Here is a 15,622-nt window from a genome sequence, read left to right as displayed (position 1 = left end):
GAGACGTCCGCACCTTTGGGGCGGCCCAACGTCGGAGTGGTTCACGCCACTCCATCGCGCCGGGACCCCCCACCCCGCCGGGTAGGGGAGAATCCCCCCCCCCTGATAAAGCTTCTAACCTTCATTGTTCTATAGGATTGTCAGGAATGATGCAATTACCTGTTAAGAAATTCAGGAATAAAGGAACCTGGATTTTAAGAACATTGGTTAAAAGGACATGATAAGGTACTATGCTATCAAAGAAAAATCTGACATAGTTTTATGATAAGATTGCCGAGATCTTCAAAATTCAATCAGACCTCTAATATCTAATCTGGAGACAGTCCTTGTCGTTTGGGTAAATTGAAATTGTAGGTTCTCCTTCAGAAATATATGAAAATAAGTGGGGAAGTAAAGAATTTCAATTGACCCTTATCAGACCACAAAACTGTGTAAAATCTTTTATTTACAATGAATGCATTGTTTATACAATAGTTGCTTGCTTCACTATTCTTAGAATTTTATGTCTTTCACACAAAGCATTTTTTGCTGTAATCCATTTTGCAGCGTTTGCTTACAACTGTTTTTCCTCATTTATACAGATTAGTTATTGTCTTCTTCAAGATTCATTGTTTAGCTTGTTACCACTTCATTAGCCACTAATGGACTGCAAGCAAGGAATCCATTAGCAAGAATCATTTTCAGTCAGTGAAATGGAATGACCCAGCAATTCAGGAGAATCCACAGTCTGTTTTCAGTTACCATGGAGGCATGTAAACTGTTGCTGGATCTGCCACTGGGCCTCAATCATTTGGTCGGTTCCACACTGAGTTGAAATGATACATCAGTTACAATAAGCAGATGGTATCCTTTTTACACATCCTCACCCTGGCTTTATTAAGAGTGAAGAGCCAGCCATCAGAGAAGGGTAGAGGCAAGGAATTATATGACAAGTAACTCACCTTTCGTCTCCCCAAAGCCATTTTTAAAGGACATAGATAGGGTAGATAGGAAGGAACCTTTCCACTTAGTAGAGGGGTCAGTAACCAAGGGGCACAAATTTAAGGTAAGGGGAAGGAGATTCAGAGGGGATTTGAGGAAATGCTTTTTCACTCAGCGGGTCGTGAGAATCTAGCTGAAGGGGTGGTAGAGGTGGGAACCTTCACAACATTTAAGAAGCATTTTGAGGAGTACTTGAAAGGCCAAAGCACACAAGGCAATAGACTAAGTGCTGGAAAACGGGGTTAGAATAGGTAGGTGTTTGATGGCTGGCAGACAAGATGGGCCGAAGAGCCTCTTGCTGGGCTGTAAAACACTATGGCTCTATGAGTGGCAGGAACCTTGGGCGAGATTCTCCCATATGGGGAGAAATCGTAAGGCTGGCGTCAAATCCGGGCGGGTTTGACGCCAGCCCCCCCTTCCCGACCGGGAACCGATTCTGGTCCCCGGTCGGGGCTAGCAGCCCAACGCCGTAAGCTCCGGCATCACGGGCTTAACGAATTTTGTTAAGCCCACTTGCCCGAGTTAGCGCCGGCTGACGCGTCATATGACGTCAGCCGCGCATGCGCGGATTGGACGACTCCAACCCGCGCATGCGCGGATGACGTCATCGCGTATTTGCGTGAAACCCGCGCATGCGCGGGCCGGGATGCCCCTCAGCCGCCCCGCAAATGGATACTGCGGGGCGGCGGAAGGACAAATAGTGCGCGGGCACTGGGCCCGCTGCCCGCGATCGGTGCCCACCGATCGCAGGCCCATGGCACCCTTGGCACGGCCGTGGTACTGCCATGCCAATCGGTGCCATGGTTATAAAATGCGTGTGTTTACGGCCGTTTTTACGAACGGCCAGACCAGGTGTGTTTGCCGTTCGTAAAAACAGCCGTAAAGGGCTGGGAACTCGGCCCATCTATCAGCTGTGAATCGCTGCCGGCCGTAAAAAAACGGCGGCAGCGATTCGTGTCGGGAGTTGGGCGTGGGGGGGGGGGGGGAGAATAGCGGGAGGGCGTCGGAACAGCGTGGCCGTAAAATTTTACGAGCCACGCTATTCTCCGCACCGTCGGGAGTGCGGAGAATCTCGCCCCTTATGACTTCTGCACTTTACTCTTAATAAGGCACAAGGCTACATATGCCTAGTCCAGTGCAGTTTCTGGGCAATGGTAACCTCCAGGCTGTTGATGGTGGGGAATTCAGCAATGGTAATGCCAATGAATGTCAAGGAGACGATGGTTAGATTCTCTCTTGTTGGAGATGGTCATTGCCTGGCATTTGTGTGGAGCAAATATAACTTGCCACTTGTCAGCTCAATTCTGGATATTGTGCAGGTCCTGCTGCATTTAGACATGAACTGCTTCAGTGTCCGAGGAGTCATGAAGGATGATAAATATTGTACAATCAATGAACGAACATCGGACTTCTGACCTTATGATGGAAGGAAGATCATTGATGAAGCAGCTGAAGATGGTTGGGCCTAGGAACATCTGCAGCGATGTCCTGGAGCTAAGATAATGTTGACATACTTTCTTATCATAGCTGCAGTACTCACAACCTCATTACTTACAACACTCCCAATACTGCCCTGCACAGGCCTTTTTTTTTAAATTAAGGGGCAATTTAGTGTGGCCCAATCCACCTACCCTGCAAATCCTTTGAGTTGTGGGGGTGAGACCCACGCAGATACGGGGAGAACGTGCAAACTCCACAAGGACAGTGAACCGGGGCTGCGATCGAACTAGAGCCCTCAGCACCATAAGACATAGGAGCAGAATTAGGCCACTCGGGTCTGCTCCGCCATTCAATCATCGCTGATATTTTTCTCATCTGTAGCAATGACAACCACTGCATCAGTCTGCTGCCCCTTGCACTGTACAGTCCTGCAATCACTGCACTACATATCATTTAACTTCCTTCACCACATCACACTTCTCACTATTTCAATCTTTTACTTACATATCACTCACACCCCACACACATATTGCCAGCTGATAGACATACTCCAAGTATCTCACAAGACTCTTAAAGACACACTTCCCACTTTCTTGGAGGAGAAGGTCACACACAATATAAGGCAACAGGCTTTTATCAGAGGAGGCAAAGTCACTCTGCAAACCCTCTTTCCCCTTAAGGGAAGTTGGCTGGCCAAAAAGAAAGGGCACAAAGCGGAGGCTGTGGCAGTGCGAGTGCAAGAGGAGACATCACTCAGGTGTTTCTTTATTCCTCATCCTCTGCCCCTTCCTGCTTCGTCAACACTCCACATACCCTGCAGACAAGCTGCAGACAGTTTTATCACCAACCACTTTCTCTTTGTTGTCACTCACACTGCAAGCTGATCCTTGTATCTTTCATTTTAGTTGCGAAGAAGGTCGATGCCCCCTCAGCCTGTGGAGGGAGAGGAGAGCACTGATCGGACTCTCGCAAACGCCAGCCCAGATACTGACACCGTGCTCCCTTTAGGGGTTAGGTTGGAGGACATATTTGTGGTGATTTTACAGGCACGAGTGCACAGGAGCTCAGGCAAGAGAATAGATCACCATCATTGCCAGTTCGCAGGAGGGTAAAGTTGCAAATTGGTTCTGCTGCGGACTCGTAAAAGACATGGAGACCCCAGGCTAGTGAAGAATGCTGTTGGATATACACCAAGAAATGCTAAGTGCACTGTGCAGCCTGCCAGATGCTTGCAAACAATATCGGCATGGGGGCAGTCCACATCCTTGCGCAGAGCATGGATAACATTCTGTCCAACATGAACATTGAGAACATGGGCATTGTTTTTAGTGTGCTGTGACACTCAGTGAAATTTATGGAAGAATAAATCTGGGGCAGAAACCCAGCCCAAATTCCTGTACCCTCCAGAGTGCAAATTTGCACTCCGTCCTCCCAAGGAATTTCAGGGCTGGTAGTAAATAGGCTTACACAAACAGGCAGCTATAAGTGGTGCCAATGAAAGAAATAAATCAAGAAGGCAAACAGTGATAGAGAAACAGCGATAGAGAAACAGCAACTGAAGGATTAGAGAGACATTTAAAAAATAATAATCTTCATTAGTGTCACAAGTAGACTACATTAACACTGCAATGAAGTTACTGTGTCGCCTAGTCACTACACTCTGGCGCCTCTTTGGGTACACGGAGGGAGAATTCAGAATGTCCAATTCACCTCACCAGCACGTCTTTCGGGACTTTGTGGGAGGAAACCGGAGCACCTGGAGGAAACCCAGCAGACACAGGGAGAAAGTACAGACTCCGCAAAGACAGTGACCCAAGTCAGAAATCGAATCCGGGTCTCTGGCGCTGTGAAGCAACCGTGCTAACAACAGTGGTGGAAGAAAAATAAACCATAATAAATCATTGTGTCAACTTACTGCTGTAATTTAAACACACAACTAAAAATTTTGGTATAATGGTTAAGATGATGGGATGAATCTCTTGCAGTTGCATAACGCCCAATTGACTGGATTTAATACATTTCTTTATAATTACAAATGCTAGACTTGCGTGTTAATTGGTCTGAATGTTGATTGTTGGTTAACATACCCTTATATTTGGATTTTTTCACATTTACAGATGAACCTCCAACAATTTCCTCTCCACTCGTCAATAGACTTTATTGACTTCTCTCATTCTGTTCATTTGCAGGGAAAAAAGAGACTCGAAGACATCGGAGTAAGTTGCCACTGTTTCTTTTACCTTGCTCATTACAAAAAAACTCAGTTCTTGGAAACAGATCTAGATATTTTGAATACGGCCTATTTATCAACAGTCTTCATGTATACGAAATAGTGCAAAGTTTATTCTTAAAGCTCAGAACAAAGTCCATTGCTATATCATTAGTAAGCAGACAGCAAGCCAATTATTTACAGAATGGGAGTAGATAAACACCGGGAAATGCAAAGGAGATGACTTCCACCTGAGCTGAGTGAGAATACCACAGAGAACCTTGGTGCTAGTTACAGTGATGGTGATAAATGTAAATGAAGGTAAAGTCCCAAATCCAAATAAATCTCTGGGATATCTGGATTGGAACAGAAGAACAGAGGAAGTAGGAGCAGAAGTAGGCAATTCAGCCCTTTGAGCCTTCTCCGCAATTTAATCAGATCATGGCTGATCTCTTCCTCGTCTCAAATCCACTTCCCTGCCTGTTCCCCATATCCCTTGAACCTGTTTTTTTTAAAATCAGAAATATATCTATCTCCTTCTTGAAACCATTTAATGATTCAGACTCCACTGCACTATGGGGCAGCGAGTTTCACAAATTCACTACCCTCTGCGAGAAATAGTTGCTCCTCATCTCAGTTTTAAATCTAGCATCTCCCAACCTTAGTCTGCGACCTCTCATTCTAGATTGCCCCACAAGGGGGATCATTTGATCGACGTTTACTTTATCAATCCCTCTTAGTATCTTACAAATCTCCATCAGATCCCCTCTCATTCGTCTAAACTCCAGTGAGTATGAACCCAAACTGTTCAGTCTCTCCTTACACATCACCCCTTTCATGCACGGAATCTAGATGCCAGAAACACGGAGCAAGATTTTGCAGTCCCCCAGCCGCGTGTTTCTTGATGGTGTACCGTTCGCTGGCGGTGGGATTTTCTACTCCCGTGGCTTGTCAATGGGATTTCCCATTCAAGCCACTGCATGCTGCCTGGAAACCCGTGGGTGGGGGTGCACTGCCAGCAGGAAAAGTGAATCGCAACGGCTAGAGAATTCGGCCCAGAGAGTTCTTTAATTAAAGATTTCACAGATAACATACACAATCTAAACTGCAACACAACTCTGAAAATGGTTCAAATATGGTACATGTGTTGTGCTAATAACACAGATCAGAGAAAAAGAAAAACAAGCAACAACAGCAACATCCCCCCCCCCCCCCCCCCCCCCCCCCCCCAGTCCCACAACCAAACCCTACCTTCCCCCCACTAACAGCTGATAGTAATATGAGATAAGTGGCTGTCCCTCATGCAGAACGGTCCAGAGAGTTTTGACATTTGTTGCATGGACCTTTGAGCTAAGGGCACTGCCTCCAACTATTCTGTGATGGTTCAGTCCAGATTAGTGCTACTTTCTCAACTGGTGTGTCGAAACAGGTATTAAAAAGATGACTGATGTATTAATTACCACAGCCAGAGCTTTCATCTTTTCTGATTTTATAATATGAATGTTGCACGATTATCCAATTTCAACACAATGCTGTATTGGAGAAAGCACAGGGGGTCATTGATACAGCTTTGTGGTCATTCAGGCAGCACACTCCTCTCTTGCCTTGCTTTCATTACTTGCTCCTCACCATCTGTAACACTGATGTCGCCCAGTGCTAATGCTTCAAAGTTATTTGCTACACCTTCCAGGAAGTTGTTGCACTAGTGTTTGCAAACATTCATGTAAAGGATACAGGATGCTGTGTGCTATCTTCTAGTGGGCCACAGAGTTTGCTCTTCCAGGCTTACAATGATTGAATGTGTTGAGATTTTTGATTGTTTGCTTGCAATCGACCTTTAGCTTCACCCTCCTTTTAAGTACCCTTGCATGCGGGATGTCCAGGGAAGCAAGAAGCTTTGGGATCATTTTAATTACTGTCAGAAAGGGTAGATACATTATAGGTGAGCTGAATTAGAGTTAAACAGTGTAAATAACAGGCAGGGCAGTGTAGGAAGTCTGCAATGCCCTCCACCCACTTTCACCACACTGCTGCATTTCTCAAAACGTAGTGAATCATTGATGACAGTCCCAGTTGCACAGCACCACCTGCTGCTCTGCTGCACACTGTTTCCTCTGGGATGTGTGTAGTTGTACTTGTGCATGCAAATGTTGATGGGGGCTGGTTGCTATGGGATACAATATTTTTTGCAGTGTGTCAGGCTACATTTACAGGCCTACAAAGGCAAAAAGGAGTTCATGATGGAATTCTGGCTCCAAGACACATTTTTAAACAGGGATTACATTGCAAGCAGAGCATGTTGTATTTAAATGGTGGGGTTTATGTCTTTGTGGGAATGAGTAGAAATGAGGGCAAGACATTGGAAAACTTAAATTGGCCCTGAGCTTTGCAGAAGCCCCTGATTTCAACTTCTCTTTGTATATTGATGCATTTATAGATAAGGAATTGGAAGTATCCTTTTCGATGGGAGTCGAGAGCTAGTCATTTTGGACCGGAGTTTAGTCTGACTCCAATTCCTTGTATTGAGCACGATCTTGTGATGCAAGCATATTCTTCAGATGTAGTAAGTTAAGAAATACATGCATGGTGATAACATGCCCAAACTCAGTAGTTGACCATACGTAATAGAGCCAGGATGTGTAGCCTGCCATTTGCTTCATGACGTACTTATGGAAATGTAACATAGAACAGTACAGCACAGAACAGGCCCTTCGGCCTGTGGTGGTATGGATATGAGCACTGCCATTGGTGCAGAGCACTGGCTTCCCATTGGCTCTGGCTGGTCATGTGCCTCTCATCCGATTGGTTGGGACTAGTCATCTGACTGCTCTCCAATTGGTCGAGAGGCAAGTAGGCGGGGTATAAGTACCCAGAGTGCCTGGCGGTCGGCCATTCTCTGTAGTCGACCACCGGGCTAACAACTAGCTGATTAAAGCCACAGTTCGGATCCTAAATGTGTCTTGAGTCGAATTGATGGTACGTCATGGCCCTCGATGTTGTGCCGAGCATTGTCCGAAGAATAACTTCAACATGACTGGAGTTCAGTCTCCTGATCACCATAACCTCTCCGTTGTTCCTCAACTCCACAGAAAAGAGCACATGTTCTATTCTCATTTTTTATTAGACTTAACAAAGGGCTCAAGGTGAACATCTTTAATTTCCTATTTAAAGCACTGGATGAAGATGAACAGTGATTAACTGACAGACTTGCACTTTATCATGCGTTTCAATAGGCTACAGTTTGAATGTATCAGGCTTTATGCAGCATTAAGAATATAGCAGGGTGATAATAAACACTTTGCAAAATGGATGCTTGAGTTACCTGCCTGGTAAATACCTTACTTTGCAGATTGCTTAATTTGTGCCATATTTGATACCCGGTGTTCCCAATCCTGTACACAATGTTGGCACGGGCTGTCACCTCCTGCTCCGGGAAGGAGCTTTGGAATACCAAGTACCTTGCAAGCTAATGAATTGCTCTGGAAAATATAACAATCCTTTTGCAAATAGCATTGAAATACACACTCAGTTAATCTGTATTTATTGACATTGAATAAATGTTAGCCAGGATTCTCTCCTGCTCATCACGGAATCTTGTATATCCACCTGAGCAGACAATGAAGGTTCCAGTTTAATATTTTATCCATAGATGAAGCAGTCCCTCACAAAGCGTCAGCGTAGGTTTTTTAAAATTCCAGCGTGTTGCTGGCTAGGCCAGCATTTTATGTCCATCCCGAAAGAGTGGCGGTGGGTTACCTTCGTGAACTGCTGCAGTCCATGTGGTGTCGACACACCCACAGTGCAGTTAGAAAGGGAGTTCCAGGTTTTTATGGTTGTCAGTATTACTGGCCAGAGTGCATGCTGGAGCTACATAATTTTGTCAACCCTACACACTCCAGCAAGCTCAGGCATTCAACCTTCATGGAGATTGGGAGTCCTGCTCTGCAAGTTATGCTAATTGCAGATATTCGGAGTCGGATTATTGTGAATGTAATGGATGTTCAGAAATGAATTACACACCTTATGCCTTTTCCTCTTTTAGCATTCAACTTGTCCATCATCACTCGATTCAAGATAATACCAGTGAACTTAGAGATTTGGCTAAAGGCCGAGAAGGCCTCCGGCCTCTCTCCACTCTCCCCATGTTTAATGCAAGGACTGGCGAAAGAGCACCTCCACGTCTACCTTTCAACAATGACACCTCCCGAATACCTCTTGTATTGGACCAACAGTAAGTTTCCGTATTGTTAAACTGCCACAGTGTAAGAGAGAGATAAAATAGGCAATACTGTACCTTGTGAAGAATCAGTGAATGCCTGTACTCTATTCAATACATTGTACATCCATTGTTTGTTTTGTGTCTAGAATTCTAAATTTGATGCTTGCTTAATGAGGGCTGCATTTTAAATTTTAATCTGAATCAAATAAAAGGATAAGTCAAATTAACCTTTCACAGTAGTTGATAAAGCACCTTAACGACCAGCTTGGTTTCACAGTAAATAAAGTTGCAGTTATACGAGCGTGTATTTTGTTTCCATGTTAGCTAACTAGGTGGAGAGGTTTAGTAAGGAAATTCTAGATTTCTGGGTGGGATTTACTGACCACCCCGACGTTGACAGCACCCCTCGTCGCTTGGAAACCCGTGCGTGACGTGGGACTGGAATTTCCCACCGCCGTGAACAGCTGGTAAATCCCACCCTTAGTGTCTTGGTATCCGAAGGCATCAATGTTAGAACGATTAAAATAGGAGGTGCATAAGAGGCCAGATTTGGAAGGGTGCAGATGTGAGTGGTGCAAACTCTAATTAGTGCAAGATCACGAACTGAAAGTAGATTTTAATCTCTTCCATTTTGAATTTAAGAGTGCGTTGCAAAGCCATTTATCACCGATGAGAAATGGCTTTGTGTGTGCATCAAAACAAAAATTGTGGCAGTATAACTATTAGAACACCCGGGCAGTCTTCTGCTCTAAATAGATTTAATACAAAACATTTGAAGCAAATTATTTTACTATGCAACATTTCATATTACAATGATCAAAGAGCTGATGCTTCAGATAAAATATGCTATTAAACTGGAAAATAAATCTTGTGACACAATTTTAAGGAAAGTCATGTTGCTCTCACCACTGACTAATTTTGATCTGAAGCCCTGTACTGTGCAACAGGGGTGCAAGCATCCGTGACACATTGTGTTGGCTCTTTGGAACACAGATACATGATGATAAAGTAAGGTAGGTCAGGTAAAGTCGCCATAGTCCCAGATGGCCATAGGCTTCTTTTCTCTTTGACTGGTGGTGATTTGACCTGAGAATCACCAAACCTCAGGTGAGCAGCAAGGTTGAGCAGGCAAGGCCTTCATGGATAACAAAATAATAGCCCAGTGAATTACTGTATTCAGTTAATCGTATACAAGATATTAAAGAGGCTATTTTAGATCTTCACGCTATGTTATACAAGATTGAATTGAAAGCAATAAACTACATTAAATTATTGCCATGGAGGTTGCGGAAGCAGATACATTAACGGCACTCAAAAGGCATCTTGACAAATACATGGATAGGATATGTATAGAGGGATGCGGCACAATGACGTGCTGAAGGTTTTGGCCAAGGTTGGTATGATGATCAGTACAGGCTTGGAGGATCGAAGGGCCTGTTCCTGTGCTGTATTGTTCTTTGTTTTGGAAATAGTTACCATTTCCCTGTAAATTCTCTCAGCTTATTAAAATGATACTTTCGCATATCTTGAGTTAAGATAGAAGGGTTGATTTTTTGATTGTGTGAATCTAGCAAGTGTGGCATTCTGGCAAAAGTGCATTTGCAAAAACAGCTCAATAATGCATTGGATTGGTTCCATGTATTCTAGCATTTATGCTTGTGTGGCACATTTTACTACAACATTGTGATACTGTGAATATTCATATTTACAAAATTTACATGGAAATTAAAGAATAATATAACAAAGGTATAATGTTTATGAAGCATACAAACTGCAATTAAAAGATTTTATTTACAATACATCACGTCACAGTTGTCTTCTAAGCAAAAATGACAACAGTATTTAGATTATTTTCATGTTACAATGACAACATTCATGTAATTTCTAATCAAAATGCAACAGGGCACAATAATATATGTACATATTTTAAATAAATTTAGAGTACCAAATTCATTTTTTCCAATTAAGGGGCAATTTAGCACGTCCAATCCACCTAACTACACATCTTTTGGGTTGTAGGGGTGAAACCCATACAAACACAGGCAGAATGTGCAAACTCCACACCGACCCAGAGCCGGGATCGAACCTGGGACCTCAGCGCCGTGAGGCAGCAGGGCTAACCCACTGTGCCACCTTGCTGCCCACAGGGCACAATAATATATATTGCAACACAAATACTTGGATAAAAGTTCATAAAATCCATTTGTGTCATGTTTTTCTGGGCAGCCATTAGAATTAACAAATCAAATGTTCTCTGGAAGCAACTTCTGAGCAGGATTGGAATACAAGCCCAGGAGCCCCCGCTCACATATTTTAATAAGGTTAATATTTACTTCTGGCAGTCACCGCAGGGCACTGAATTTGGCAGCTGCCACTTTGCGAATGCTACTTCCCGCACAGGATGTCCTATTACAAAATTGGGAAACAACTGGCTGGATTTTGTGGCCCTCTGCCAGGCATGTTTTCATAGAAAATACAGTGCAGAAGGAGGCCATTCGGCCCATCGTGTCTGCACCGACCCACATTAAGCCCTCACTTCTCCCCTATCCCCGTAACCCAATAACCCCTCCCAACCTTTTTGGACACTAAGGGCAATTTAGCATGGCCAATCCACCTAACCTGCACATCTTTGGACTGTGGAAGGAAACCAGAGCACCCGGAGGAAACCCACCACTCAGACGCAGGGAGAACGTTGGGGGAGCATTTTGGAGGTAGTGACCACAATTCTGTGACTTTCACTTTAGTAATGGAGAGGGATAGGTGCGAGCAACAGGGCAAGGTTTATAATTGGGGGAAGGGTAAATACAATGCCGTCAGACAAGAATTGAAGTGCATAAGTTGGGAACATAGGCTGTCAGGGAAGGACACAAGTGAAATGTGGAACTTGTTCAAGGAACAGGTACTGCGTGTCTTTGATATGTATGTCCCTGTCAGGCAGGGAAGAGATGGTCGAGTGAGGGAACCATGGTTGACAAGAGAGGTTGAATGTCTTGTTAAGAGGAAGAAGGAGACTTATGTAAGGCTGAAGAAACAAGGTTCAGACAGGGCGCTGGAGGGATACAAGATAGCCAGGAGGGAACTGAAGAAAGGAATTAGGAGAGCTAAGAGAGGGCATGAAAAATCTTTGGCAGGTAGGATCAAGGAAAACCCCAAGGCCTTTTACACATATGTGAGAAATATGAGAATGACTAGAGCGAGGGTAGGTCCGATTAAGGACAGTAGCGGGAGATTGTGTATTGAGTCTGAAGAGATAGGAGAGGTCTTGAACAAGTATTTTTCTTCAGTATTTACAAACGAGAGGGGCCATATTGTTGGAGAGGACAGCGTGAAGCAGACTGATAAGCTTGAGGAGATACTTGTCAGGAAGGAAGATGTGTTGCGCGTTTTGAAAAACTTGAGGATAGACAAGTCCCCCGGGCCTGACGGGATATATCCAAGGATTCTATGGGAAGCAAGAAATGAAATTGCAGAGCCGTTGGCAATGATCTTTCGTCCTCGCTGTCAACAGGGGTGGTACCAGAGGATTGGAGAGTGGCGAATGTCGTGCCCCTGTTCAAAAAAGGGAATAGGGATAACCCTGGGAATTACAGACCAGTTAGTCTTACTTCGGTGGTAGGCAAAGTAGTGGAAAGGGTACTGAGGGATAGGATTTCTGAGCATCTGGAAAGGCATTGCTTGATTAGGGATAGTCAGCACGGATTTGTGAGGGGTAGGTCTTGCCTTACAAGTCTTATTGAATTCTTTGAGGAGGTGACCAAGCATGTGGATGAAGGTAAAGCAGTGGATGTAGTGTACATGGATTTTAGTAAGGCATTTGATAAGGTTCCCATGGTAGGCTTATGCAGAAAGTAAGGAGGCATGGGATAGTGGGAAATTTGGCCAGTTGGATAACAAACTGGCTAACCGATAGAAGACAGAGAGTGGTGGTGGATGGCAAATATTCAGCCTGGAGCCCAGTTATCAGTGGCGTACCGCAGGGATCAGTTCTGGGTCCTCTGCTGTTTGTGATTTTCATTAATGACTTGGATGAGGGAGTTGAAGGGTGGGTCAGTAAATTTGCAGATGATACGAAGATTGGTGGAGTTGTGGATAGTGAGGAGGGCTGTTGTCGGCTTCAAAGAGACATAGATAGAATGCAGAGCTGGGCTGAGAAGTGGCAGATGGAGTTTAACCCTGACAAGTGTGAGGTTGTCCATTTTGGAAGGACAAATCTGAATGCGGAATTACAGGGTTAATGGTAGGGTTCTTGGCAATGTGGAGGAGCAGAGAGATCTTGGGGTCTATGTTCATAGTTCTTTGAAAGTTGCCACTCAAGTGGATAGAGCTGTGAAGAAGGCCTATGGTGTGCTAGCGTTCATTAGCAGAGGGATTGAATTTAAGAGCCGTGAGGTGATGATGCAGCTGTACAAAACCTTGGTCAGGCCACATTTGGAGTACTGTGTGCAGTTCTGGTCACCTCATTTTAGGAAGGATGTGGAAGCTTTGGAAAAGGTGCAAAGGAGATTTACCAGGATGTTGCCTGGAATGGAGAGTAGGTCATACGAGGAAAGTTTGAGGGTGCTAGGCCTTTTCTCATTAGAACGGAGAAGGATGAGGGGCGACTTGATAGAGGTTTATAAGATGATCAGGGGAATAGATAGAGTAGACAGTCAGAGACTTTTTCCCCGGGTGGAACACACCATTACAAGGGGACATAAATTTAAGATAAATGGTGGAAGATATAGAGGGGATGTCAGAGGTAGGTTCTTTACCCAGAGAGTAGTGGGGGCATGGAATGCACTGCCTGTGGTAGTAGTTGAGTCGGAAAAGTTAGGGACCTTCAAGCGGCTATTGGATAGGTACTTGGATTAGGGTAGAATAAGGGAGTGTAGGTTAACTTCTTAAGGGCAGCACGGTAGCATTGTGGATAGCACAATTGCTTCACAGCTCCAGGGTCCCAAGTTCGATTTCGACTTGGGTCACTGTCTGTGTGGAGTCTGCACATCCTCCCCGTGACTGCGTGGGTTTCCTCCGGGTACTCCGGTTTCCTCCCACAGTCCAAAGATGTGCAGGTTGGGTGGATTGGCCATGAAAAATTGTCCAAAATTCTATGATTAACCTAGGACAAAAGTTCGGCGCAACATCGTGGGCCGAAGGGCCTGTTCTGTGCTGTATTTCTCTATCTCTATCTAACGTGCAGACTCCACACACAGACAGTGACCCAGTACGTAATCGAACCTGGGACCCTGGCATTGTGAAGCCACTGTGCTATCCACGTGTGCAAACGTGCTGCCCATGCCAGGGAGGGGGTGGCATGTGAAATGCCACCTTCCCGTCCAGACTCGATCTGTCCCCCACATTTTGCTAGGTGGGTGGCAGCCCTCTCACCAGATTCAAATTGATAATTAGAGATCAATTGAGCTTGTAGCCATGGCAATTGACCAGGATATTACGCTGCCCACACAATGCGATTGGCGCAGTGGCAGAAGTGAGCGGGGAGTCCATTTTTTTAAGGCTAAGTTGAAAAAAGGTGGGAATGAAGGGGCACATTATTTAGTGGTTAGGGTGGGGACATTGCCATGTGGGCTTCGGGCACCTCCCCCACCCCCCACAGAGGTCATCCCCCTGCCCCCCCCGTTCCTTTCTGCCCGCCATCCAAAATCTGCTAATCCCCGATTCCCTGCTCTCTCCAATCCCTTTCCGCCCTGAAAGCTTGGGACTTGCATGTCTCCAGCATACATTCTCTCCCTTCCTCGGCCTGCTTGACGCCCCAGCATTGCCCACTACTGAGCTTTGGTGCTGCCAGATTGGCCAGCAGCTTTCGAGGGCGGGACCTCCTCCCACTGAGGGGCGGAACCTGAACCTTGAGCCAGTTTAGGCCGCCAGCAGCTGGTTATAGTTTCAGCATCAGCTTCTTCCAGGTACGTCAGCGGTCGGCTGACTTTCCTCCTTGTCAGGGGGGCAATGAGTAGCCTGGCCCCTGTAAAATCCAGCCCAGTGACTGCATGTGTAAAAAAAGGGTGATGAACACAAATTAATTGCTGCCCCAGGTTACCCTGAAATGTACTTCAGATATTTGGATTGAAATTCAACGTGGAATGTTGAGAAATTTTCGCTCTCACTTTTTTTTTGAATGTGGGGACATTTGCATGGTTTAAGCTCACTAGATTCGTCAGAGAAGTGTGTGCCACATTTGTTGTCAATTTATACACTTTGCCTGTTTATTCACAGTTAATAACATGTATTTTTCCATCAGGGAGCCACACCGTGATCCTTCTCCCAGGTAAATTTATTCTCCAGTCGTAAATTAACATGATTATTGAAATAATACAAAATGGATTGAAGCATTATTGCACTGTCTGATGGTTTAAGTACAAAAGCCATTCAGATTTGACCACCTAACCAATATAATTGCAAATTACATTGCCTCTCAGATCATTCATACCACCTACAGCTCAATGCATGATACTGCTACTTTAAGTAACTCATCTAACAGCCTTACCATGAAGCTTTCTTGATGAATTCTGTCCTTTGCAGAAACCAGCCAAAGGCACAATAGCAAAAAGACATAAATATTTCAGTATTGGAAGAATATCATAGATTATCATAGAATTTACAGTGCAGAAGGAGGCCATTCGGCCCATCGAGTCTGCACCGGCTCTTGGAAAGAGCACCCTACTCAAGGTCAACACCTCCACCCTATCCCCATAACCCAGTAACCCCACCCAACACTAAGTGCAATTTTGGACACTAAGGGCAATTTAGCATGGCCAATCCACCTAACCTGCACATCT

The 15,622-nt window shown here is 44.8% G+C and overlaps 1 protein-coding gene across 3 annotated transcripts in view; it reads left to right on the top strand.

Annotated features, from left to right (window-relative positions):
- The window catches only part of LOC119954218 (epsilon-sarcoglycan-like), a 66,949-nt gene that overhangs the window by 40,717 nt on the left and 10,610 nt on the right, over nucleotides 1-15,622 (top strand). For 2 of the 3 annotated variants that reach the window (XR_005458196.1, XM_038779255.1), the window contains exons 8-10: nucleotides 4,611-4,637; nucleotides 8,673-8,861; nucleotides 15,085-15,111. Coding sequence is in view for 2 of the 3 variants with exons in the window: in XM_038779255.1 (XP_038635183.1) it covers nucleotides 4,611-4,637; nucleotides 8,673-8,861; nucleotides 15,085-15,111 (243 nt within the window). In the remaining variant the exon portion in view is untranslated. The remainder of the gene's footprint in view (nucleotides 1-4,610; nucleotides 4,638-8,672; nucleotides 8,862-15,084; nucleotides 15,112-15,622) is intronic. The other variant, XM_038779256.1, reaches the window with a different exon arrangement.

Source organism: Scyliorhinus canicula, chromosome 19, assembly GCF_902713615.1.
Source record: "Scyliorhinus canicula chromosome 19, sScyCan1.1, whole genome shotgun sequence".
In the NCBI taxonomy this organism is placed as follows: Eukaryota; Metazoa; Chordata; class Chondrichthyes; order Carcharhiniformes; family Scyliorhinidae; genus Scyliorhinus; species Scyliorhinus canicula.
The sequence above is the reverse complement of the archived record's forward strand: the minus strand, read 5'-3'. Positions and strand labels throughout refer to the sequence as shown.